General features: G+C 60.3%; 5 protein-coding genes across 13 annotated transcripts in view; 3 read left to right on the top strand and 2 right to left on the bottom strand.

The window, feature by feature from the left end:
* The first annotated feature begins 85 nt into the window (after nucleotides 1–85).
* On the top strand, nucleotides 86–3871 carry LOC144211363 (rac GTPase-activating protein 1). Of its 2 annotated transcripts, none has more exons than XM_077738543.1 (16): nucleotides 86–441; nucleotides 516–718; nucleotides 907–1043; nucleotides 1104–1176; nucleotides 1249–1302; nucleotides 1651–1749; nucleotides 1880–2012; nucleotides 2148–2203; nucleotides 2277–2420; nucleotides 2495–2590; nucleotides 2751–2949; nucleotides 3027–3132; nucleotides 3217–3349; nucleotides 3428–3530; nucleotides 3601–3676; nucleotides 3741–3871. In XM_077738543.1, the coding sequence occupies exons 1-16, from the start codon at nucleotides 351–353 to the stop codon at nucleotides 3787–3789; spliced, it is 1752 nt and encodes a 583-aa protein (XP_077594669.1). In that variant the 5' UTR covers nucleotides 86–350; the 3' UTR covers nucleotides 3790–3871. The 2 variants fall into 2 exon arrangements, with proteins under 2 accessions (XP_077594669.1, XP_077594668.1); XM_077738542.1 differs by having other exon boundaries at nucleotides 904–1043.
* A 199-nt stretch (nucleotides 3872–4070) lies between these two features.
* syde1 (synapse defective Rho GTPase homolog 1) lies at nucleotides 4071–20855 on the bottom strand. Of its 7 annotated transcripts, none has more exons than XM_077738539.1 (13): nucleotides 19917–20852; nucleotides 10083–10255; nucleotides 7885–8074; nucleotides 7475–7738; nucleotides 7232–7382; nucleotides 6827–7155; nucleotides 6677–6765; nucleotides 6430–6579; nucleotides 6225–6351; nucleotides 5901–6064; nucleotides 5097–5310; nucleotides 4772–5017; nucleotides 4071–4682 (listed from the first exon to the last, which is right to left on the bottom strand). In XM_077738539.1, the coding sequence occupies exons 3-13, from the start codon at nucleotides 7964–7966 to the stop codon at nucleotides 4486–4488; spliced, it is 2013 nt and encodes a 670-aa protein (XP_077594665.1). In that variant the 5' UTR covers nucleotides 7967–8074; nucleotides 10083–10255; nucleotides 19917–20852; the 3' UTR covers nucleotides 4071–4485. The 7 variants fall into 7 exon arrangements, with proteins under 7 accessions (XP_077594665.1, XP_077594660.1, XP_077594662.1 ...); XM_077738534.1 differs by lacking the exons at nucleotides 10083–10255; nucleotides 19917–20852 and adding an exon at nucleotides 9040–9518 and having other exon boundaries at nucleotides 6827–6904; nucleotides 6992–7155; nucleotides 7885–8442; XM_077738536.1 differs by lacking the exons at nucleotides 10083–10255; nucleotides 19917–20852 and adding an exon at nucleotides 9040–9516 and having other exon boundaries at nucleotides 6827–6901; nucleotides 6992–7155; nucleotides 7885–8442.
* On the top strand, nucleotides 11492–14945 carry LOC144211401 (transcription factor COE3-like). 2 transcript variants are annotated; one of them, XM_077738613.1, is made up of 15 exons: nucleotides 11492–11842; nucleotides 11922–11985; nucleotides 12147–12202; nucleotides 12277–12350; nucleotides 12482–12550; nucleotides 12670–12751; nucleotides 12940–13057; nucleotides 13179–13309; nucleotides 13373–13499; nucleotides 13597–13685; nucleotides 14039–14104; nucleotides 14171–14288; nucleotides 14352–14495; nucleotides 14575–14712; nucleotides 14785–14945. In XM_077738613.1, exons 1-15 carry the CDS (start codon nucleotides 11645–11647, stop codon nucleotides 14814–14816), a joined length of 1506 nt encoding a protein of 501 aa, XP_077594739.1. In that variant the 5' UTR covers nucleotides 11492–11644; the 3' UTR covers nucleotides 14817–14945. The 2 variants fall into 2 exon arrangements, with proteins under 2 accessions (XP_077594739.1, XP_077594738.1); XM_077738612.1 differs by having other exon boundaries at nucleotides 14039–14288.
* LOC144211370 (uncharacterized) lies at nucleotides 20485–21386 on the top strand. Its single transcript, XM_077738552.1, has 3 exons — nucleotides 20485–20735; nucleotides 20842–21069; nucleotides 21145–21386. The coding sequence occupies exons 1-3, from the start codon at nucleotides 20670–20672 to the stop codon at nucleotides 21181–21183; spliced, it is 333 nt and encodes a 110-aa protein (XP_077594678.1). The 5' UTR covers nucleotides 20485–20669; the 3' UTR covers nucleotides 21184–21386.
* rpp30 (ribonuclease P/MRP 30 subunit) overlaps nucleotides 21380–21775 on the bottom strand; it is a 2401-nt gene continuing 2005 nt past the window's right edge. The window contains exons 10-11 of the mRNA XM_077738549.1: nucleotides 21653–21732; nucleotides 21380–21587 (exon numbers count right to left, since the gene is read on the bottom strand). Of these exons, the coding sequence (XP_077594675.1) occupies nucleotides 21451–21587; nucleotides 21653–21732 (217 nt within the window). The 3' untranslated portion in view covers nucleotides 21380–21450. The remainder of the gene's footprint in view (nucleotides 21588–21652; nucleotides 21733–21775) is intronic.

Raw genomic sequence — 21775 nt, 5'->3', positions numbered from 1 at the left:
CTTTTTTTTTTGGAAGCCATAAACTCCAGGGGTGGGCAAAGCGGTCCTCGAGGGCCGCTGTGGGAGGGTGGGGGCAGCTTTTCGTTCCAACCGATCCACCAGAGACACTTTGACCAATGAGATTTCTGCAGAAAACCAGGAGCAGCACCTGACTGCAATCGGCTGATTGCATTTGTAGAACACCAGATTGGTGAAAAAGGTGCCCTCCCCATGGGTTGGAATGAAAACCCGCACCCACTGCGGCCCACGGTGGAAAAGTTTGCCAAGCCCTCCCATAAACAATTGGCATCGTTCCTCCTCTAGCGGCGTAGCCGGCGCCGACACGGCTGGTCCGTACGTTTCCGAGGGGGATGGCGGAGCCTCCGCTCGTCACCAAGGAGCTCGTGGCGCTCTTTGTCCAGAGGATCGCCACGTTTGAAAACTCGACCAGCGCCGAGATGGGTGAGCGGGCGTCCTGCCCCCGGCGTAGTTGACCAAACACGAATGGTGCGGGGGCCCTCATCTTCTCGTTCCAGAGTTCATCGAGGTGGCCAAAAACTTTGAGAGTGTCAGGAAGCTCTGGCTGCACGCCGAGATGGAGCTGAAGAAATACAAGGAGCTGCTTGTCAAGTCGGACGTGGCCAAAGCGGCACTGGAGGTCAAACTCAAGCACGCCCGCAACCAGCTGGATGTGGAGATGAGGAAACGCTACAAGGTGGAAAGCGACTATCAGTACCTGGTGAGTCTCCGGCCGGTGCCGGCGGGAGTGGCCGAGGGGCCGAGGGGCCGCCCTGGTGGCGGCGGGAGTGGCCGAGGGGCCGCCACCCGGGTGCCGGCGGGAGTGGCCGAGGGGCTGCCCGGGTGCCCCGGTGCCGGCCGAGGTCGCTGACGGCAGCCGCCCCGCCCCCACCCCGCCTTTGACAGCAGAGGCAGATGCAGCTCATGTGCGACATCCTGGTTCACGACAGCAAATCCAGCGCCTGTTTGAACGCAGAGCAGAAATCCCTCTTGGCCACCTTTGAACACAGAGGCGCAAATAAGACATTGCGCCGTGGCGGCAAACGGTAAAAGTCAAGCACCCCGGCCGGCAGCCGGCCGCCGTCTAACAAATCCCGTGGCCTCAGGTTGTCCGCCATCGACGAGTCGTCCTTCCTGTCGCACTCCGACATCAGCTACGATCGCACGGACGACGACGTGGTGAGGCCCCGCGGTCGAGGCGGCCCAGCGGAAGGCCGGACTCCGGCTAACGGGAGGCTTGGGTGCTTTCAGGACTTGGACGCCACTACGATGAAACCTCTGCACTCCCGAGCCCGGGAAAGGAGGGTAGGCTCGCCGTCGACAGCTTCTCGTGCTTTTCCACCGATGGCCACCTGTCACTCGATGACTTGGACTCGGGTCAGGCCGGGGGTCTTTAACCCTTTTAGACAGAGACGGCCAGTAGGGGTACCTGTTCTCAAATGTCATTACGATTTAAAAGTTCAAACACATGAAAATACACAAGGGACATTTTAGCTTCCAAACACATGAAAATGGGTGCCCTTTTTTCTTTAGCTAAAAGGTTGGCAGAGAGCCCCAGAGGCTCCCTGACCCTGCATTAGGCTGACTCCTGCAGCCCGGGCGCACCTCACCCACTCCCCCGGCATTAACCTTGATATTCTGCCACTTCCGTAGCGTTCGTCCATGGGTCTGCCGCTGGCCGCACCCGTGATGAAGTCGGGACGAAGCCAGATTGTTTCCGCCGAGCCGCAGGAGCCCCTAATTGCGGAGAAGGTGAGAAAAGTCACAAGCCGCGATAAGAGTTCGGTGGGACCTGCCTACGGCGGCGCACCGTTGCAGAGACCGACTCGACCCGACCGCAATCCTTCACCACCTTGTCTTCCGGCTTGTCTTTTCACCCCAGAATGAGGAGATGGCTGACAAGAAAGGGCTCACGGCGACCGAGACCGGAGGTCACGGTCGATCCGTGGTCGACGTTCCCCAGAGGAGGATGGCAGAGCCCACCTGGGAAATTGCTCTTGGCCGGGATGGTGGAGGTCAGTAGGTCAAATGCTATGGAGCCGCCCTCCTCGACTTTGAGCACCACTGCCGTGGCGGCGCCGGTGGAGTACAGTGAAGAGAGGGACGGTTGGGTGCCGTCTAACGCCGGTGGCGCTTTTCCGCTCCTCCAGACCACGCCGGAGCCCAGAAGGAGAAAGGTTCGGGTCACGCTTTTCTCTCCAAGACGGTGAGGGACTTTGCCGCTTTCCCATCGATAGCCCTCCGCCTGACCGCCACCGAAACCGGGCCGGCTTTGCCAGGTGATCCGCCCCGAGGTGTGCTCGCCTTGCGGGAAGAGAATCCGCTTCGGCAAGGTGGCCATCAAGTGCAGGAACTGCCGTGTGGCTTGTCACCCCGAGTGCAGAGCCGGATGCGGCCAGGCCTGCAACCCCAACCCGGCGACGGTAGCCGTCTCTCCGGCCGGGGCTCTGGGGAGAATGCGCCGGCGGTTCTTTTCACGTCCGCCTCTGCACGTCAGGCCTCGCTGGAGAATTTCGCTCCCGCCGAGCGCCCCCGGATTCCCGCGCTCATCGTCCAGTGCGTGAAAGAGATTGAGAGGCGAGGCTTGCAGGAGGTGAGCCAGCCAGCTGCCGGGCACGTTCCCGACTGCCGGGCACGTTCCCGACTGCCGGGCACGTTCCCGACTGCCGGGCACGTTCCCGACTGCCGGGCACGTTCCCGACTGCCGGGCATGTTGCCGAAGCGGAGGGTGCGGACGTTTGTCTCCTTTCCAGCGAGGCCTCTACAGAGTTCCCGGCAGCGAGCGTCAGATCAAGAGCTTGCGCGACGGCTTCTCGGCCCCTCGGGCGCAGCTGCAGCTCGGCGGCGTGGCGGACATCCACGTGGTTTGCGGTCTCCTCAAAGACTTCCTGAGGAAGCTGGAAGAACCGCTGGTTACCTTCAAGCTCCACGGCACCTTCACGGCGGCCACGGGTACGGCAGCCGAGCCCGGCCTGCCCCGGCACTTCTCTTCTCTTCTCGGTCCTAACTTTGAAAGGGCGTCTGGCCAGAGATCGTCGACGAGCAGAAGAGTTCCACCGCCATGATTCGGGCCGTATCGGAGCTTCCCGGGCCCAACAGGGACACGCTGGCCTTCCTCGTCCTTCATTTTCACAAGTCCTTTGTCCATCTCCTCCGTCGAGACTCTGGAGCCGAGAACGCAGTCGTGACGTGACACGTGACCCGCTGTGCACTTTTCAGGGTGATTCAAAGTCCTCGCTGTCAGATGGACGGGAATAACATTTCGCGAGTGTTTGGACCCACGCTGGTCGGGCACGGAGTGGCCGAGCCGTCGCCGTCCACCATCGTGCGGGACACCAACGCCCAGCCAAAGGTCAGGCCACTTTTTACCTTTTCCCTCCACCCGGAGACTCCAGCGTCTGTCCGTGCTTCCGTCCCTAATCTTTGGCAGGTTATTTGTGGCTTGTTGTCACTCCCCGAGGACTACTGGAGACGGCTCCTCGGCGTCCCGCCGCCATCGTCTCGCGGAGGCGCCGACGTAGCCCGAGGACCGGGTACGTCCGGCCACCCATTCTGAGGGAGGGCACACTCCGTGACAACCGTGGCTTTCTCGTTGCGTTTCAGCTCGATTCTTCGACCCGCTGACGTCTCCCGAAGTGAAGATGGGCAGCGTTCCGAGTCGCGGCGGGAACGTGGGAAAGTAAGAGGCAAATGGCGCCGCTGCCCGACAGCCTACTCTCATCCCAACCGTCGTCTCCCTTCAGTGTGGAGCGCCCCGGGCCGGGGAGGAGGTTTTTCACCTCGCCTACCTGACGCCTCGGACGGAATGGAGTGTTTCCCTTTTTAAAAAAGAAAATTGTGAGAAATGAAAAATAAAGGTTAAACTGGGCAACTATGAAGTTGTTCTTTTCTTTTTCCCCCCGTCTAAAGTGCTGAATGATAATCACAAGTGGTAATATAGTCCACAATAGTCTGCCTTCAAGTGTAGATGCTCCTTGACTTTGTGACGTGCGTATTTGAAATGGCGGCGGCGGCGGTGTGCTGGACTTTTGGGACTTGACATTTGACAACTTGAACTAGAAAGACTAGGCGGGTAGGGAAAAAGGAACTTTATTTTGTGAACGCGTGGCCGTGCACACTTTGGTTATAGAAACAAGTGCAATGTGAAGAAGTAGTGCAAAACGCAACAATACTGACTCGGTAACGCCCATCGCCATCTGTCCGTCCCGTACTGCCGGTCGACAGTGAACACGGTCCCGTTGACTTTTGCCGGCCAGACTCGGGTTAGGGCCACAGTGACGACTTTTAGTTCTGGCGTGTGGCCCTGACATTGGAAAATGGCCTCACCGGGGGGAACTTTTACTCCAAGGGGTTAAGTTAAGAGGTTCCCCTCTATGGAAATGTAATCAATCCACCTCCAGCGCACCAGCAAAAGTCTTTCGATTCACGGGACGGGTCATCTTTTGAGCCGGAGGAGGCCTTTTTTCCTCCAAGTGGGAGGGCAGTGTCTCACGTGCAGATGTTAATATGTTTGGCCAGCTCCCGGTCCAGGTCGCCGATCAGGTTGTCAAAGTCCTTAAGGCTGAGCCGGCAGTTGAACGGGGCGTCCAAATCCACGGTGTCCAAATCCACGGCGTCCTCGGCGTGGAGCGCGCCGCCGCTGCCTCCCTCCAGCCAGCCTTCTTCCTTCTCTTCGTCTTCGCTGCCTACCGCCATATGACGCGGGTGAAGAGGAAAAAGTCCAAATGACTCGGTCCATCGGACTTTGGGGGGGGGAGGGGGCGCAACCGTTTACCTGCCACCTCGTCGTAATCCGCTTCCCGTCCCGACGGAAGGTTTCGCCCGCAGACGCTCCAGTCGCCGGCGTAGCGATTGACAGGGGGCGGACTGTCCGGCAGGCCCACGCCGTCTCGCCCGCGACGCGGCACCGCCGCCGCCGCCACCACCACTGGTGCCGCCTCCCCCTCCGGGAGACGCCAGGATCCGTTTTGGGTCCGGCCGTCGGCGACGCCATGAACCGGGGGGATTCGTTCCCAGGGCACTGAGGAGGAGAGAGGCGGCGGTCAGCTCACCTTGAAAAGAGGCCACGGTGCCCCTCCCTTCCCTTCCCTTCCACTCGCCTGGCCACGAGCGCAGGAGGTAGTGCAGGGCCTCGACGTGTCGCTTGAAATCCACGGCGCCGGGCCAACGCTCTCCCGTTGGGCCCCCTCGGCCCCGGCTCTGCTTGAGGAGCACCGGGCCGAAGCAGACGGCCAGGTTTTGGTGCGTCATCCTGTTGCAAGAGCTGAAGTGGGCCACCAGACTCAGGTGTTCCAGCAGGAAGGTCAAAGTGGCCTGCAAAAGCAGAAGAATCGCGATCAGAAGGAACGGGGGACATTGTCAAATGATTGGGCCTGGCACATCGGAGCAAACCCATGGCTCTCTCTATTTTGGGCCGCGGCGTGGCGTCGGACAGACTCTGCTCTCGCCCGTTTCTCTACCGCCCGTCCACTTAAGTGTGCTTTTGGGCCAGGGGTGGGTAAACTATTCTAGAAAGGCCGGCAGTGGGCCCAAAGAGGAAAGCTTTCCACAAAACTAAAATGGTGTCGTACAAGTGCAATCAGTGAATTGCCCTCGGGTGCTCGGGTGGCAGCGCAAGCCCCGTCACCTCAACTTTGTCAGCTTTGTCAGTGCTTGGATGGCTTGGAACGAAAAGCCGCACCCACCCGCAGTGGCCCCGGAGGACCGCTTTGCCCCACCCGTTTTAGCGTCTTTCCCACTCCTTCCTTTTCTTTCTCCTGCTCATATGTGGAAGCGAGGGGTGGTACCTTTGCACTTTTCGTGAACCGTTATCCTTTTCCTTTTCTTTTTGAGCGCTTGGTAAATGAAACAGAGTGTAGAATGAGGCGCCGGGCGGCTCCCTCCTCCCGAAGGCGTGGGCTCACCCTCTCCGGTGCCGGCAGACAGGTCAGCAGCGCCACGGTGTCGTCGGCGGCGGCGAGCCGGAGTTGGGGCTGGGGTGGTCGGCTGGCGGCTTCCTCCACGGCCTGGTACAGAGTGGCCGTGATGAGCGAAGACGGAAGCTCCCGCAGGTAGTCTTTGAGTATTCCTGAGCGGTGAAAATGCTGCCTTTCAGGTCAACTTTTGGAAAGAGATTTGACTCTGGCTCAGCCAAGCAAAAAGCCCCATTTTGCAGCCAGGAGACGGCAACGGGCCGGTCGCCAAATTCCCTTCTCCGGCCTGAGTTGGATGGGCGCCGTTTGACTCACCCGTGATGACGTTTACGTCGGGGTAAAGATCCTCTCCGAGGCGGACGGCCGAGCTGTCCGCTTCAAAGCGATCCCTGAGCTCTTTCTTGACTGCGGCGGAACCGCACAGTCTGTACAGACCCACGGCCTAGACCGGGACGGGATAGACTTTCAAGGCGGGATGGGGCGAGGGGTCCCGCCTCCCAGGCCAGCGCAGCGCCGCTACCTTCAGTCCTCGCCGCTCGATGTCTGCCACCGTCTTCTGGATAAGCAGGGGGACGGTGGTTCCTTCTTCCTCCATCAGGTGACGCAGTTCAACCCCAAAGACCTTGGAAGGAGCGGCGGGGTCGCCTCCGCCGCCGCCGCCGTCGCCACACTGAAAACAAATCAGACACGGGTGCCGTCTCGTACGACTCAAGTGGACGCGCAAAGAGCGCGGGCCCGTGTGAACTTTCCCGGCCACATGTACATACCTGCGCATCCCGATGTTCCCGCAGCGACAGTTTGATGTAAAGGAGACCTTTGGGTTCCAACTGCACGCACAACCGCTGACAGCGCGACCCTGTACACGTCGGCTTACCAATACTTAGCCTGGATTTGAGGAGTCGGCGTGCCGCGCCTACCTTCGAAGAGCGACGGGATAGCCACTCCACCCAGGCAGCAAATCCTGTTCTTCGGCCGGTCCGACTCCGAGCCGGCTGCTGGGTCAGAGGAGTGTGTCACGAGAACCCCGAGGGCACGGGCGAGAGCGGGCAAAGGCGGGCAAAGGCGGGCAAAAGCGGGCCCACCTGGCATCAGCACCACCACCCGGAGCAGCCGTGCCCGCTCCAGCTCCAGGCGGAAGGTGTGGTTCAAAGGAATGCCCTGGCCTCGGAAGTTCAGGGTTGACGTTCTGGCTCGGGTCGTTCCGTCGATCTGGATGGCCAAAAAAATATCCCTGCCGCCGTCTGACCTGGGAAGGAAGAGGCGAGGACTAGCCGGAGAGCCGGAGAGCCAGAATACGCCCGGGCTCTTCCTTTGGGACTCACTCCTTGGTGGTCCCGATGTGGTCCAGGCCCACAAGGTGAACGGTCAATAAACCCGTCGTACGTCGGCAAAGCCGCGAGGTTTCCGAGGCCCTGTAGAGCGGGAACGAACCCGAATCGCCCACTTCCGGTGAGTCTCCGTCGCTGAGGTGACCTGAGGAGCCAGCGCTAGGCCGTCTACGTAACCATCCACCCGTCACCAAAGCGGGCCGGCCTCCCCGGGGTGACGGCTTTTGGTTTTCTCACCTCCTTTGCTGGCGGAGCGTCCCCGAGGCGAGGTGGGCGGGGCGGAGGTATCCAGGTGATAACGACTCAGAACGTTGTGCTCCGAAGCGCTTTTGGCCGCGCCCCCCGCTGCTTGGCCACCTCGTTCGGCGCGGGACGAGCGCAGGCTCAGTTTGCGTCCGAGTTCCGGAAGTTTCCTCATCTTCAGAGACAGCCTCCTCACTGTGCCGGGAGACCTCAGCCTGTCCATCACGCCGCTTCTCTTTGGGACGGCCGTCTGGGACTCTGCCGGGGGGGGGGGGGGGGGGGGGAGCAGGGGGGGTGGGGGGGGCAGGGGGGGTGGGGGGGGGAGACGTGGGCCGGACAATCTTTAGAAAGAACCGAGTGGCAAGGAGCGGCGGGAGAAACAACGGGAAGCGGCTTCTTCTTACCCGAGTCATCTACGCCCGAAGGTGCGTCGTCTTTCCCGACCGCTCGCATCACGTTCTCCGCCGGACCCGGGCTCCTCCCCATCTGAGCGGACGCCTCTCCCTCCTCGGGGATAGGGTTGTACCATATGTCGTCGTCGTCATCGCCGCCGCCACCGCTTTCCGGACGCGAACCCCGGCCTTCGTCTAAAGCCTCTGACTTTCCGGAAGACAGCACCCAGTTGCGACTGCTGCGATCCAAGCTTTGCAGGTAGGTCCGCGTGACGGACGGCTCGTCGGTGACGACGACGGCGGCGGCCGGCCGCATCGTCGGGGGACGGGGGACGGAAGCCCCGTTCCAGCCGTCGCTCCCGAAAGAGCTGCTGCGGCCGTCGGCAACGGGGTCGGGCGACGCCACGGGAGCTGCCCGTCCTTGCCACCGCTGCCTCTTAGTCACGCGTCCGAGCGAAGGAGGCTCCGCTTCGCCGGACTTTGTCGTCATCGGCGGTGAAAGAGGCTCCGCCCCACGGGACTTTGAGGTGGCGGGCGGCGAAGGAGGACCGCTTCTTCGGCGGCCCGGTGCTACAACAAATAGGAGACGTCAAGGCTTGGAACCGTTAACCCAAGGTCACACTGTATATTTGAGTAGTCCCTTACAAGAATGTTTTTGTGTTAGAGAGAAGAACAGGGCTCAGCAAGCAGTTTTGTTTGTGTGTGTGTGTGTGTGTGTGTGTGTGTGCGTGCGTGCGGACGTCGTGCATGTATACATGCGTGTGTAAAAGAAGTCTCTGTTTAATCCAGAAGACACACTGGACCACTATTCACTATTCATGGCTGCCACGCGCACACAGTCAATTGGAGGCACGCGGCAATTTTGCCCAGGCTAATCCAACTGACCGATCAAATGCTCTTCCCTCCTTTGACAGACAGATGCATAGAAGGGGCTTGGACTCAAAAGGTCCGCTTTTCCCCGGGTGCCCTATTGTTCGTCGCTGTACGTATCATTTCCCCGTGCACAATGGCGCCACCAGGGGGTGGCCCTAGAAATTTGCGGATGGCGATACAAGCGTTAGATCGTGGGAGCATTAGCGGAGGCGGGCAAGGCGCTGTTCTTCACCGCCGGGAAGAATGACTGGCGCGACCACTCGCCCACCGGTGGATCGTTCGTTCGTTCGTTACCTTCCGTCTTCCCGTGAGAGCGCTCTTTGCCACGCAGCCGGGAGAAAGTCCTCTTGAGCAGAGGCTGCGCCATGGCCCTGCCGGCCCTGCTAGCGAGCGAGCGAGCGTACGTGCGGTGGAGAACGCTGGGGCCTTCCTTCACTCGTCCATCTTTCCCGGCTCCTCCGACTCCTATCAAAGTGCGAGACGAGAGCTGCAGAACAGGAAATGAATTCCTGGCATTCTTTCCCAAACTCCCCCCCACCCTCGCCTCTGCCGTTTCCTCCCGGCGCTCTCCCCGGCCAGCTGCGCGAGGAGGGGGCTTCCCTGCCCGAGTTTGGCTCACAGGAACGGCCTCCGGGTAGAGGACCGCCAGCCCACTGGCTTGGCCGGGGAAAGCCGAGTGCCCGCACTGCTGTCTTTTGTAAGCCGAGTGGCCAACGGGTCCGGAGTGAGGGTTAGGGTTGTGGTCCCCCGCCCCCGGGCCGGGCTCTCTCTCTCTCTTTCTCTCTCTCTCTTTCTCTCTCTCTCTCTCCTTTTACCCCCTCCCGCTTCACTCAAAGGTGGAACTCCACGATCCTCCTGACGGAGGGGCCTCAACTTGGCCCCAGCGTCCTCCTTCGCGCTAGCAGTCTTCCCAGACCGCTTGGCCGGTCCTCAGCTCCGCCCTCCATTGGGCTTTTGGCGGGCCGTGCCGACCCGGCGACCTCTGGCCGCGGAGCATCGGAGCCAGCCAGCGTGCTCGCAAAGTCTGGGTTGCCAAACTCTGCCCCTACTCTATCGGCCCGTTGAGTTCCGGCGTCGCCGTCTCCCTGTCCTATCCCGCTTGATCATCTGTTCGGTTTGTGTTGCGACTCCTTCCTTTTTAGCGGATTCTCAATTGCTCCGCTTGGTGCTTTGTCGACTTTGCACGGCTCTGTATATTCAAGCGTGGGCTGTCCCAAAATCCAAGCTATTGTTCTTGTTTGTACACGTGAACGGTCTCCCAAAGTGCGGTTGAACTGGTTGCAAAGTCCCACTTGTCCTTTGGAGGGCGCCAGTGTCCGCACGGCACAGAGGCTCGCATTGAAGCCGTCGGAGCGTTGCGTTTTCACCGGGCCACCCAATCGGGCTTTGCAATATCACCGGCCGTCCGCGCTTCTCCCGTCGGGGCTCTCCGGCTGACTCGGGGGAAAACGGCATCAACTGGTGGTTCGGTCCGGTCGCGGGGCGAAAGGCCTGGAGCGGTCGCCGGTGGCTGTTGGCGGGGAAGCAGCATTTTGCAAAACCACCCTTAAGGCAGATATTCAAATAAAATATGCTCCATTCAAATGGTCATCTCATCATTCATGGTTCAAGTTTCAAAGGCAGCACTTGGCAAAAACAAACAAGCCAAATTCAACAGTCAACAGCTGGTAAAACAACTAACTAGAGCGCTCTGACCATGGAGACCAGAGGAGGAGTAAAATGGGAGAAATCCATGTCGTTTTCATCAATGTCGCACAATCACCCGAGTCAGTGACTTGCCATCCGGTAGATGTCACTTGCCACCTAAATCACGGGGGACAACCCTCACCCACAAACCCACCTACGCACGCCCGCACGCACGCGCGCGCGCGCACGCACGCACGCACGCACGCACACGCACACACACACACACACCGGGACTTTTCACATCCCGTTAAAGTACACTCAAAACCAGTTTCTATTGCACTTGTTCTTCTCCTTGTTCTCCATCACTTGACATTACGCGCAAGGGGGTGGGGGCGTGGCCAGCCCCGGGCCAGGGGGAGGTCCGCCGGCCGGCGGTTGGTCCGCCGTCTGGCCCCCCCTCTCCCCGCATCCCTTGGTCCCCGCCCACTCCACCGCCGCCACCGCGGGCTTTCGGGGTTTCGCCATCCGGTCCTGGGGGGCCGGTAGGGTGAGAGTCGTCCGCTTCCTCCTCGCTTTGGCGGTCTTTGGGGAAAAAGTCTGAGGCGGCCTTTTTGCGTTCTTTGATTCTCGGGGTGCGCGACCCATTCTCTCTGGCTCTCAAATTCTCCCAAGTCATTTTCTCTCAGCGGCGCCCCAAATTGTGACGCGGAGCAAAAGCAAAAAAAAAAAGCAAATCAAGTCAAATCTATTCTTTTTCTCGGGCCCTTCTTTTGGCGAACAAGTGCCCTCCCTCTTCCAGAGCAACGCCATAGTCGTCGCTCCCGGACCGGGCTCTCTTTCCGGACGGTCCAGAGGATGTTCCCCATCCGGGACGGCCCCCCGCGAGGCTCCGCGGCCGGCCCGAAGGAGGAGCCGTCGGCGGGCCGCCCCTGGACGCTGCCCGCCGAGAGGTAAAGGGAGCAAAAGGAGCGGAAAGGGCGAAGGGGGCGGGACCCGGGGGGAATTACCCGAGCCCGGCGGCCGGTAATATCGGAACTGGTCGTACGGTGCCCCCGCGCAAGCTTGAAAAAAAAAAAAAGCAGACGAGAGGGGGGGGGGGGGGGGTAGCTCAAGCCTTCCATTGCATGTTGACCTAGGGTTAGGGTGGCGCTCAAGTCTGCTCTCTGCGCCCACGCTTGGCCGTCCGTGCATTCCATTGTGTCTGGTGGAAACAGTCCCTTCTTCTGGCATTAGCAAATGGAAATGGCATTGATTGTTTTCTCCTCCCCCGAACATGTGCCCCGACCTGTGCGCGCGAGGCGGCTGGCCCGGCGCGGGAGGGGGCTTGGCCCGAGCCCACTTTGAGAAGCAGCCGCCGTCCAACCTGCGCAAGTCCAACTTCTTCCATTTCGTCCTGGCGCTTTACGACCGGCGGGGCCAGCCGGTGGAGATCGAGAGGACGTCCTACTTGGACTTTGTGGAGAAGGACAAGGTGAGTGTGGAACGGGCGGCCGTCCCCGTGTCGCCGTGTCGGCGTGCCGCTCAGCCGCCTGCCTCTTTTGCCTCTCCAGGAGCCCGGCCCGGAAGCGACCAACAACGGGATCCACTACAAGCTCGGGCTGCTCTACGGCAACGGTGCGTAATCGTAGGTCGGCCGGTCGGTCGGCCGGCCCGCCGTCGGCCGGCCCGCCGTCGCCCCCGCCGTCGCCCCCGCCGTCGCCCCCGCCATCAGCCCCCGCCGTCGCCCCCGCCGTCGCCCTCGCCGCTCTTGACGCCGGCGGCTCGTGCGCACGCAGGGGCGAGGACGCAGCAGGACGTCTACGTGCGACTCATCGATTCAGTCAGTAAGCAGGTGAGCCGTCGACGGGCAGCCTTTTGACATTTGCCCCCCGGAGCAAATTGGGAAGCACGGCGTGTGCGTGTCAGGCCATCGTCTACGAGGGTCAAGACAAGAATCCCGAGATGTGCCGAGTTCTGCTGACCCACGAGATCATGTGCAGGTGGGCCAGGGTGCGAGTGGCCCTCCAAACTCCTTGTTGCAGCCTTGTCATCCTTTCCTTTTCCTTTCCTTTTTGTATCCTTTTCATTCCTTCCGTCGTCGGCTCCCCCCCCCCCCCCCCCTCTTCCTCAGCCGCTGCTGCGACAAGAAGAGCTGCGGGAACAGAAACGAGACGCCGTCGGATCCCGTTGTCATCGACAGGTAGGCGTAGGGAGAGCCGACCGGCCTTAAACCGCTTCAGCTGGCTAAGCGGGGGCAGAGGCGTGTCCTTTTGCCGCACCTGTTTTTGGAAAATTAACAGGCTTTGGTTTTGTCTGCAGATTTTTCCTCAAGTTTTTCCTCAAGTGTAACCAGAATTGTCTGAAAAACGCCGGCAACCCGAGAGACATGAGGAGGTTCCAGGTGAAATGCGTTGATCATTGATGGGTGGAAAGGAGAGGGAGGGGGGGGGGGGGGGGCGTAACCTTCTTGCCTTTGGGGGAGGGGACATTCCTCTTGCCTCCCGACTGGGATTGTTGCATTTGAGGCTCGCCGCCGAGACGCAACTCAACTAAGTGGTCGGCCGCGTCTTTGTTTTGCTGCGTCGGGAGGTGGCCGTGTCCACCACGGTCAACGTGGACGGGCACGTCCTGGCCGTCTCCGACAACATGTTCGTGCACAACAACTCCAAACACGGGCGGCGAGCTCGCAGGCCCGAGCCCGTCGAAGGTACGCCCGTGCCCCTCGGCGTCCTCTCCGGCGAGGCGCCGCCCGGTCCCCGGGCCCGCCCCGGGGATCGGGTGAAGGGGAGCGGAGGCAATGGCCCCACTTGGCTTTTGTCCCTCGGCAGCGTGTCCGTGCATCAAGGTGGTGAGTCCCGGCGAAGGTTGGACGACGGGGGGTGCCGCCGTCATCCTCATCGGGGAGAACTTCTTCGACGGCCTCCAGGTGGTCTTCGGGAGCATGTTGGTGTGGAGCGAGGTGAGCCTCCCCGGTCCTCTGCCCCGTGACGTGACTTGACGTGCCTTCCAACGTCCGCCACAGCTCATCACGCCGCACGCCATCCGCGTGCAAAGTCCCCCCCGCCACATCCCGGGGGTGGTGGAGGTCACCCTGTCCTACAAGTCCAAGCACTTTTGCAGAGGGGCGCCCGGACGCTTCGTCTACACGGGTAAGGTGGCGGTGGCGTCGGCGGCGGCGTCGGTTGACGGCGGCACGGGTCCAAATTCCCCCCTCTTGGCCCTTCCGGCAACCTCTGTCCCGGACAGCGTTGAACGAGCCCACCATCGATTACGGATTCCAGAGGTTACAGAAGGTCATTCCACGTCACCCCGGAGACCCGGAGAGGCTGCCCAAGGTGAGACCGCCGGAAAGGCCCATTACCAGACGGGAGATGGCTATCTGAGCGCGACCAACGCCCCTCGCCTGGGCTCCACGTCACGCGCGAGGGTACGAGTCCGCGAGCGTGACCTCCCCCGGGGGGGGGACGCTCGCGGACCAGTGGAGCGCCTAGAATGAATGCCATGGACGTAAGGTAGGCGCCAAGCGGGCCAATGGTAAGTCGCTTGGCAAACAACAAGGCGCAGGCCGTCAAATGGGCCAGTGCGCTCGGGTGGCAAGAAAGGAGATTTGCTCATTTGCTTGGACTCAATGGCTTCGGGGAGCAAACAAACTAAAGGGGGAAATGCGCCCACTTTCCCCACCGGACAGGAAGTGCTGCTGAAGCGGGCCGCCGACACGGTGGAAGCCTTGTACGGGACGCCGCACGGCAACCAGGTGAGGCGCTCGCCGGCCAACGGGAGCCTTCCTTCACTTCCCTCGCTCCTCCCCGCTCCGCCAAAGGAGATGATCCTGAAGCGTGCCGCCGACGTGGCCGAAGCGCTCTACGGCGTCCCTCGGGGCGCCGCGCAGCTGCCCGACGCCGCCGTCAACTCCTTTGCCGTCAGCCAGGCCGCTCAAGGTGAAAGGTTGCGCCGGCGTGGAGAGGCGCGGCCCTCTATTATTATCATCATTTTTTTTAAAGGCGGCTACGCTCGCAACGGACAGGCGTCCCCCCGCGGTTATGCCTCCCAGCAGAGTAGCTACGGCGACGGCACGGAGGGCTACGCGGGGGCGGCGTCCACCGCCGGCTTTCTGGGCGCTTCCTCCGGCGGATCGCCCTACGGCAGTAAGCGGACGTTCCCGGCCCGCCCCGTCCGCGCTTCCGGCCCGACGTCTCCCTGGATCTTTTGTCCGTGCCGTTTCAGTGGTGTCCGGGCCGGCGGGCAACTGCGGCTCCGCCCACGGCGTCTTCGCCTTCTCCGCAAACGCAAAAGCCAAGAGCGCCTTTGCGCCGGTGGTGAGACCCACCTCCTCGCCGCCGCCCGACGTCTGCGGGCTGCAAGGTGAGCGCCCGCTTTGGACGGCGGCGGAGGAGAACCTTTGTTTGTTAAGCCAGAGTCGGCTTGTGCCCGCAGCCATGTCGGGCCTGGGGGCGCCGTCCATGTAGGACGCCGAAGGGGGCCACGCTCCGACTGGGAAACACCGCCGGCTCTCCTTTCCCGCCCCCCCGAATAAGGCGTGGCTCTTTTTCTATCCGGCTTTGAATGGTTGTGATTTTGACTTGAGACCATCTTTGTTGTCTTCCTCACGCCAAATAAAATGGGCCCAAAAACATCCATTGCCTGATTTTCTTTATCCGGTGCACCCAAAGATTGGCGCCCACGAGTCCCAAGCGGTCCGGCGCTGAAGCGGATGCTCTCGACAAACAAATATCCATACTGTGCTTTGAGCGACACGGGAACGGCGGAGTCTCCTTTTTTTGTTTTTTATCAAAGCGTCGGTGACTTCCATTCGGTGGGTTTGTGCCGCGGGTCGCCGGCATTTGACTTTGTGAGCCGGAAAGAGGGAGCCGAGCTTCCTTCCCCAAAAGCCCCGGGGCAGCCGGTCGTGTTTGTTGATCGGAGACAAACAAACTAATGACTAGCAAACAGAGCGAGGCACGCTCCGGCCACGGCTCGACGACTCGGCGAGGTCAGGAGCTTTGCCTTGTCTCGCTTTTTTTTGTGGGGGTCGGCGCCCCGTGAATCAATCCTCTGCGTTTTGTGGTTCCCATCTCAAGTAACAACAACTTCAAGTCCCAGGCCGAGGATGTTTTTTTTTGGGGAGGAGGGGAGACGGCGACACGCCGGCCTTCCGCAAAGGGAACGTCGGCGGGGCGGGGGCCTTCTTCAATGCGTCGCGCTGATAAAAAGTGTTATTATTTTTCTGGGGCGGGAAAGTTGTCGGTGATGGATGTCGCCGCTCGGGCCCAGAGCGAGAGGGAGAGTCCATTATTTTCTTATCATCTGTGTTACATTACGAGTAGTTTTATCGCCGCCGACGGCGATTGGCTGTCACTCAGCGGCACTCCTCCACACCGACTCCCCCCGCGCCCCGAGCGCACGTCGCCGGGCGGGGCGCCGAGTGACAGGGATATTAACGGCGGGGAAGATTTGAGCCGCGATGGCCGCGGTGACGGATGACCCGCCGAGGACGAGGGCGACGGGGTTGGGCCCGCTCGGCTTCTTTGGCCGCTCGTCCGCGGGGGCGGCGGAACGGGCCGGGCCGGACAGAGGCGAGGGAGGGGTGGGTGGGGTAGACGGACGGCGTTTCTGAGAGGAAGCGTCTGTCAACGGGGTCCGCAAGAAAAGGCCTTTCCCCGTCGGTCTCGCATCCTTTAACACAAGTTCCTGGTGGCCCAGCTTGGGAAGGACCTTATCCTATTTGTTTCCTATTTGGTTGGCCTTAAGAAACTTGCCATTTGTCCCTGAGCCAGTCACTGGTTCCTGGAGAAAGGCGCTGGTTGAAAAGTCTTCATGGTATCCTTGACGTGGATGTGGGGAGCGGGACGGACGGCGTGTGGGCGCGGGGGGAAGCTCCCGGTGCGCCGGAGCCGGCAAAAAAGTTGTCAATGGCACATTTTTTCCAAGCTGATTTTGACAGCACATTTCGTGGCGCCGTGGGGGGGAAGCCCAAGTGTCAGGAGGAGAAAATGAGATTGGTTCAATTAGCAAGTGCTTACACCTTCTGCCACATCTCCTGCCACCCAGGCTTTCTCTTCCACTTGAATTACCTTTGCTTTCTTCTTTGTCACTTTGTGCCTTACGTATCTTTGCTTTCTTCTTCTTCTTCTTCTTCTTCTTCAAACACACCCTGACATACGTCATTTCTCGAGATGTGATAGAGGGAAATGGACGGAGGGAACACGGAACTTGCCATTTGTCCACAGCGCCACCGTCTTTAAATGAGGTTGGGGGAAAACCAAGTGGGCGCCACTTTGCACGGACGGGATGTGGACCCGCATTTCTCATTCCCTTCTTTCTTTACGAGCCAAGTGGACGCTTTTACTATTTGCTCATTGTCTCTGCGCATGGACGGCGCTAGGTGTCCAATCCCATTTGAAGTGGGGCGCTGGCCGACTCCCCCACTTTTGTCCTTCGAATGACGCAAAAGGTGCGTGAGCGAGCCAGCGCACGCACAGAGACAGCCATATTTGAGGCCGGTCCAATTTGTGGCGTCAGCACAAAACGTCCGCTTTTTTTTTTTTTTTTTAGATCCGCCCTCCGGGGAAGTCTCTTTGCTGACATTTTCTTCCCAGCCATAAAAGCCCCACCAATTGGACTTTCTTTTTATGACTTTTTAGCACCGGCGTAACGTAGCGCACGCCAGGCAGAGCGAGACGACGGCGTCCGACACCACTTGAGATGAAGGACGGACCGACGCACCCCCCTTTTGGCACGGCCGTCCCATTGTGGGCATCCGCCGATGGCTACGGTCCGGATGGCCATACATCCGGCCGTCTACGGAGTAGCTCACGGGCGCCAGTCTTTTCCACCGGGCCAAAAGAGAAAACTCATTCTTTTTTGCCCGGTCAGTCACACGGCAGCCAATGTGCGTCTTCTTATTGGCTTGAAATGGGAGCAAAAAAAAATCCAAAACCCGTGTAGACCATCCGGCGTGATTTGGGTCGGGGTTTTTGGGAGCCGTCGCTGGAAATGTAGCCCACGTTGTTTCACCGTTGTAACATCCCGAGCTATGAAGCCTTCTCCACAAATCGCACCGGCCGAGTATTCGGCGGGCGCCGTGGCCGCTCCTCCCGTCAAATCCCACAATCGGAGGACGGCCGTGGAGTTCAAACTCGGAAGGGATTTGGGACAACAGCCGGGTCTCTGAAAAGGAGGCCGTCGCTAGCGGGTAAAGCCGGCTTTGCCTCCACCCAAGTCGGGAGGCGTCGTCCCGGGGGCCGGGGGGCGGCGGCCGGCGGGGGAACCGGACCAGAGTGGCAAGTCTCGGCCGGCGGATGATGGGGGAAGTGGGGAAAGCCACGGGCCCCCTTAGGGGGGCTCGACCTTGAGCGACGACGGCCCGGAGGACAAAGCGCTCGTTTGGAGGAAATGCCGTTTGGGCGGCGACAGACGGACGCGCCGGCGCACCTTAATAAAATCAATCCCGCCGGCTGATATGATCAAGCATGAAGTACATTACAAAGGTAATGTGAATTTAAAGCCACTTCCTTTCATTATCAAAAACAGTGAGCCGGCGCTGGCTGCCGCCGCCGCCGCCACCGCCGCCGCCGCCGGCCCAATTTATGAGGCCCGCTTCCTCCATCTAATAGAGGGAAGGATTCAGCTGTTACTAATGGAGCAGCCGCCGAGGTAATAGACGACGCCGTCGCGCATAATGTGGACTGATGCGCCGCCCCCGGGCGGGAGGGGCCGTCGGAAAAGTCCCACAACCTGGCGGCCCGCGGCAGATCGCCAGGGCGGGAGGTCAAGGCCCCGGCGACTTTTCCGCCGCCCGGGCCGTGACTGCGTTGACGTCTATCGACACATTTTTTGGACTGGTATAAGCGCCGGCGCAAATTGACTTCACCTCAAGTGGCCTGGTGTGAATTGGCTCAACTAAGACGGCGGCGCTAATTTAAAACGTGGCCCGCACGCGCACTGCCGTCAGCCGCGGCTCTTTGATTGCGCCCGTTGGCTCGCCGGCCCGCCTTCCCTTCCCTTCCTGGCCGCAGCTTTGGCCGTGGCGCCGTCACCGGCTTACTGGAGTGGCAGGCGCATCCAGTGTCATTACCGGGCGGCGGTGGAGCGGAAACGGCGGCTAATAGGCCGTCTGGCCGCCATCCGCCTGACCCCCTGCCACTTCTATGGCGGGGGGGAGGGACGTGACGGGCCGTGCTTCGGCACGCCTCGCCTTCCTCTGCGTCTATCGACAGCGTTTGAGATCCACTAAGCGGGCCGGAGTCTGCGGCGGTCACAGAGGCGGCCGTTTGGCTCAGAAAATCTCCGGCTCGGTCTGAGCGAGCCGTGGGCAAAGGCCCGCGAGCCACCTAGTGGCTGGCCCGGGATTAGCGGACAGCCTCATCAACTTTTGTCCACCCTGGTCTGGTCCAAACTGTGTGTCACCATTGACTTCTATGAGGTCCGTTCCAAAAAACGGACAAACCGTTTACCTAAATATATATTTAAATAGAATGATGCAAAGTATAGATCATTGAAAAATCCATAAAACAAGCAAAAGGAAATCAACCTTTTTACCGGGGACGGAGGCCAAAGAAGGCGCGCTCCAATTTACGGGTGGCCGCGACATTTATGGAGGGGCGTACGCCCGGGGGCGCACCTGGCCCCGCCCGGCCCGGTTAAAGCGGGCGAGGCCATTTTGCGGGGTTAAAGCGGGCGAGGCCGTTTTGCGGGGTTTTATCGGCCGAGTCGGCTCTGTCCGTCTGCTTGACGAGTTCCCCTTATTAGCTCGTTAGCTCATTAAAGGGGGGGAGAGGGTCATTAAAGAGACAAACTGACCATCTTTCACAGGCGGGGAGGGGCACGCGCACGGCAGCTGTTCAAGCGCGACATTAAAAGTCTCATTTTTGCCTTTTACGACACTCGTTAATGTTTTTAGGAAGGTGCTAATGACGTGGCGCCCGCGCACTCATTAGCTTTTACTAAGTCTGCCACGGGTGACCTTTAGGACAAAACGCCCACGGCGAGGGAGAGGGCGGGCGAGCGAGAGGGCGGGCGAGCGAGAGGGCGGGCGAGAAAGGGGGCGGGCGAGAAAGGGGGCGGGCGAGAAAGGGGGCGGGTGGGCGAGCGAGCGAGCGGGCGGGCGGGCGAGAAAGCGGGCCCGCTCCAGTTGGCTTCTGCCGCAAAGTGGCAAAAGATCAACTGGGAGCAGAAGAGAATACCAGTAGAGGCTTGTCGGTGGCATTGGCTGACTCTCCTATTCACTTTCCCTTTACTTTGTCCTCCCGGGAACAACGACATACTACTTTCAAGTTACAATGCCCCCCGATTATCGCGGTCAAAGTATGTCAACAACTGGCAGTGCGCAAACCAAACGTGTAATAATGACCACTTGATGCCGTTTTTCCCTCTTTTTGTTTGGCCACAACAATAAAGACAAGATAGAACAGCATTCCCAAGCCATCCAGCCAGCTTGAGCCATTTCAAACAACAAGACACATTGCTTCATTATCAGCACCAAACGTGGGGGAAGAAAAAAGGGGGGTCTTTTAGCAGGGGAAACATTTGAAAGAAAAAAAAACATATAATGGAAATGAGGTACTTACAGAGATCACATGTTGCACCCGTGTTGCTTTTGTTCCTCCTTTCAATGGTTCTCTGATGGAAGAAGGCCGCGCCAGCCGGCAACGGGGAAGGCCGTTTGGGTCGGGACGCTCAGATGTTGTTTTGCTTTGCTTTGGCTTTGTCACGGGAAATCTTTTCCTTTCTTTTTCTTTCTTTTTCTCTCTTTGACGTCAGGGCATGCAACTAAATGATTGTTATTTCTTCTTTCTTGCCACTGCGAAAGAGTACATTTCCAATCTCGACTTTCAATGTGTTCCTGGCCACTGAGGGCTTTTCGTGACGTTCTGCTGCCACTGGCCGCGCCACTACAAGAGAGCCGATCAAGAGTTTACCATTCAACTCTTTCGTCGTTCGACGATGCACCGTCCTTGTAGGTGGCGGGCTCGTTGGGGGGAAAAGGTACATCGCCCCGTCTTGCCCTTGTCTCACCCACTCTCAGTCAAGTCCACTCTCAGACCTGTTTGGATTTCCGGCCACAAACTTTTCAGTGGCCGTTGGAGGGGGAGTGGTTAGTGCTGCTGCTCCTTTAACGTGAAGAGGGCGGAGAGCCCACCAGTGACGTGTGTGTGTGACGTAGGAAATTTCAAGCTCAGGCAGTCGATCCCGGCCAGGCTCGACCCTCAAGTCCAGGCCAGGTCACAGCGTACCCGAAGGACGAAAGAGGGCGAGGAGATCGCCGTTAGCAAAGGCGGGGCTAAGCCAAGCCAAGCGGGGCCAACTGGAAGCTCCTTAGCATGCAGCGCCAGCAGCTCGTTAAGAGAGCTCGGGAGCCGGAAGCCGATCTTTGGACTTGCACTGGGGTTAGCCAGCTTGCCGAGATTGTTCGTCCGTTCGTTCGTTCGTTCGTTCGTCCGTGCGCGGCTGCTTGACCGAGGCGCAAATGCCGTGTGTTTCCATGTCGTGCAGAAGAAGCGGGCTCGCGTGGAGGCGCAACTTCCGAACGGGGAAGCACCGGCGGATACGCTGCCCCCTGCAGGCCAACAAGAGAAGACGCATGTCTTCTGGGGTGGACCGGCCTGGCTCGCCACCGCCACGGAAAGGCCACGCGCGCCCGTCTCCACCTTGGCCCACGTGGCTCTTTTCTCAGCAGAAGCTCCGCCGCACTCTTGCCGCAGATGTCTCGCCGGCGAGTCGGTACCGGAACCGCCGCACCGGAACCGTCGCACCGTCCGGCCCGTCGCCCGCGCCGTGACGCCTCGTGTCTTTCAGGGTCACATCAACCACGTGGCGCCCGCCTCACGCCACTGAGCGCCCCGGAGGCCCACGGGAAAGTGCCGGCCCCCTCGCCGTTGGGAGGGAATCCGTCTCAGAATCGGAGCGCGCGCGCCGGGAGGGAATCCCTCTCACGACCGGATCGGCGATTCGTGGCCTCGCCGTCTCGGTCCAGTGTCTGTTGACTACCGCTGGTCCGTAGGAGCCACTTTGAAATAAAAACATTTGCAAGTTTTCAACCCAAAGCACTTTTATTCTGGGCTCAGGCAGGTCACAGACGATAACTTGGCCGGGGCCCGAAGCCTAGCTGCGAGACGGCCCGGGCCTCCTTTTGGCCCGCTTGGCGGCGGGGGCGGAGAATACTTCAGTCTCCTGCTCGACGGGGGGCTGGTCCCGTCTCCTCTCCGTGCGAACGGCACCGCCGGCGGACTTCCTGGTTTCTGCGGCCATTCGCCGGAGATCAACGCGCGCATTAGTCGCATCACGCGAACCAGGGTAAACCTACCGGCGTGCAGCAGAAGCGAGCGGCAGGTGCGGGAGAGCGCGTTTCGGGCTTGGTCGTGGGACAAGCCCATCAGCGAGCATCTGAGGACGCGTCAGGTCAGGAAAGGGTAGGCGAGGATGCGGC

Source organism: Stigmatopora nigra, chromosome 18, assembly GCF_051989575.1.
Source record: "Stigmatopora nigra isolate UIUO_SnigA chromosome 18, RoL_Snig_1.1, whole genome shotgun sequence".
NCBI lineage: Eukaryota > Metazoa > Chordata > Actinopteri > Syngnathiformes > Syngnathidae > Stigmatopora > Stigmatopora nigra.
This window is presented reverse-complemented; position numbering and strand designations above follow the sequence as displayed.

Coding starts and splice junctions, on each gene's coding strand:
- LOC144211401 (XM_077738612.1), top strand. CDS start 11,645: ATGTGCCCCGACCTGTGCGCGCGAGGCGGCTGGCCCGGCGCGGGAGGG. Junction 13,058..13,178: donor CAGGCCCGAGCCCGTCGAAG/GTACGCCCGTGC, acceptor GTCCCTCGGCAG/CGTGTCCGTGCATCAAGGTG. Junction 13,500..13,596: donor CGGACGCTTCGTCTACACGG/GTAAGGTGGCGG, acceptor TGTCCCGGACAG/CGTTGAACGAGCCCACCATC.
- LOC144211370 (XM_077738552.1), top strand. CDS start 20,670: ATGCAGCGCCAGCAGCTCGTTAAGAGAGCTCGGGAGCCGGAAGCCGAT. Junction 20,736..20,841: donor ATCTTTGGACTTGCACTGGG/GTTAGCCAGCTT, acceptor CATGTCGTGCAG/AAGAAGCGGGCTCGCGTGGA. Junction 21,070..21,144: donor GATGTCTCGCCGGCGAGTCG/GTACCGGAACCG, acceptor CGTGTCTTTCAG/GGTCACATCAACCACGTGGC.
- syde1 (XM_077738533.1), bottom strand. CDS start 9,112: ATGGCGCAGCCTCTGCTCAAGAGGACTTTCTCCCGGCTGCGTGGCAAA. Junction 7,156..7,231: donor CACATCGGGACCACCAAGGA/GTGAGTCCCAAA, acceptor CTTCCTTCCCAG/GTCAGACGGCGGCAGGGATA. Junction 4,683..4,771: donor GGATTACGACGAGGTGGCAG/GTAAACGGTTGC, acceptor ATATGGCGGTAG/GCAGCGAAGACGAAGAGAAG.
- LOC144211363 (XM_077738542.1), top strand. CDS start 351: ATGGCGGAGCCTCCGCTCGTCACCAAGGAGCTCGTGGCGCTCTTTGTC. Junction 719..903: donor AAAGCGACTATCAGTACCTG/GTGAGTCTCCGG, acceptor CGCCTTTGACAG/CAGAGGCAGATGCAGCTCAT. Junction 1,303..1,650: donor CCCGAGCCCGGGAAAGGAGG/GTAGGCTCGCCG, acceptor CCACTTCCGTAG/CGTTCGTCCATGGGTCTGCC.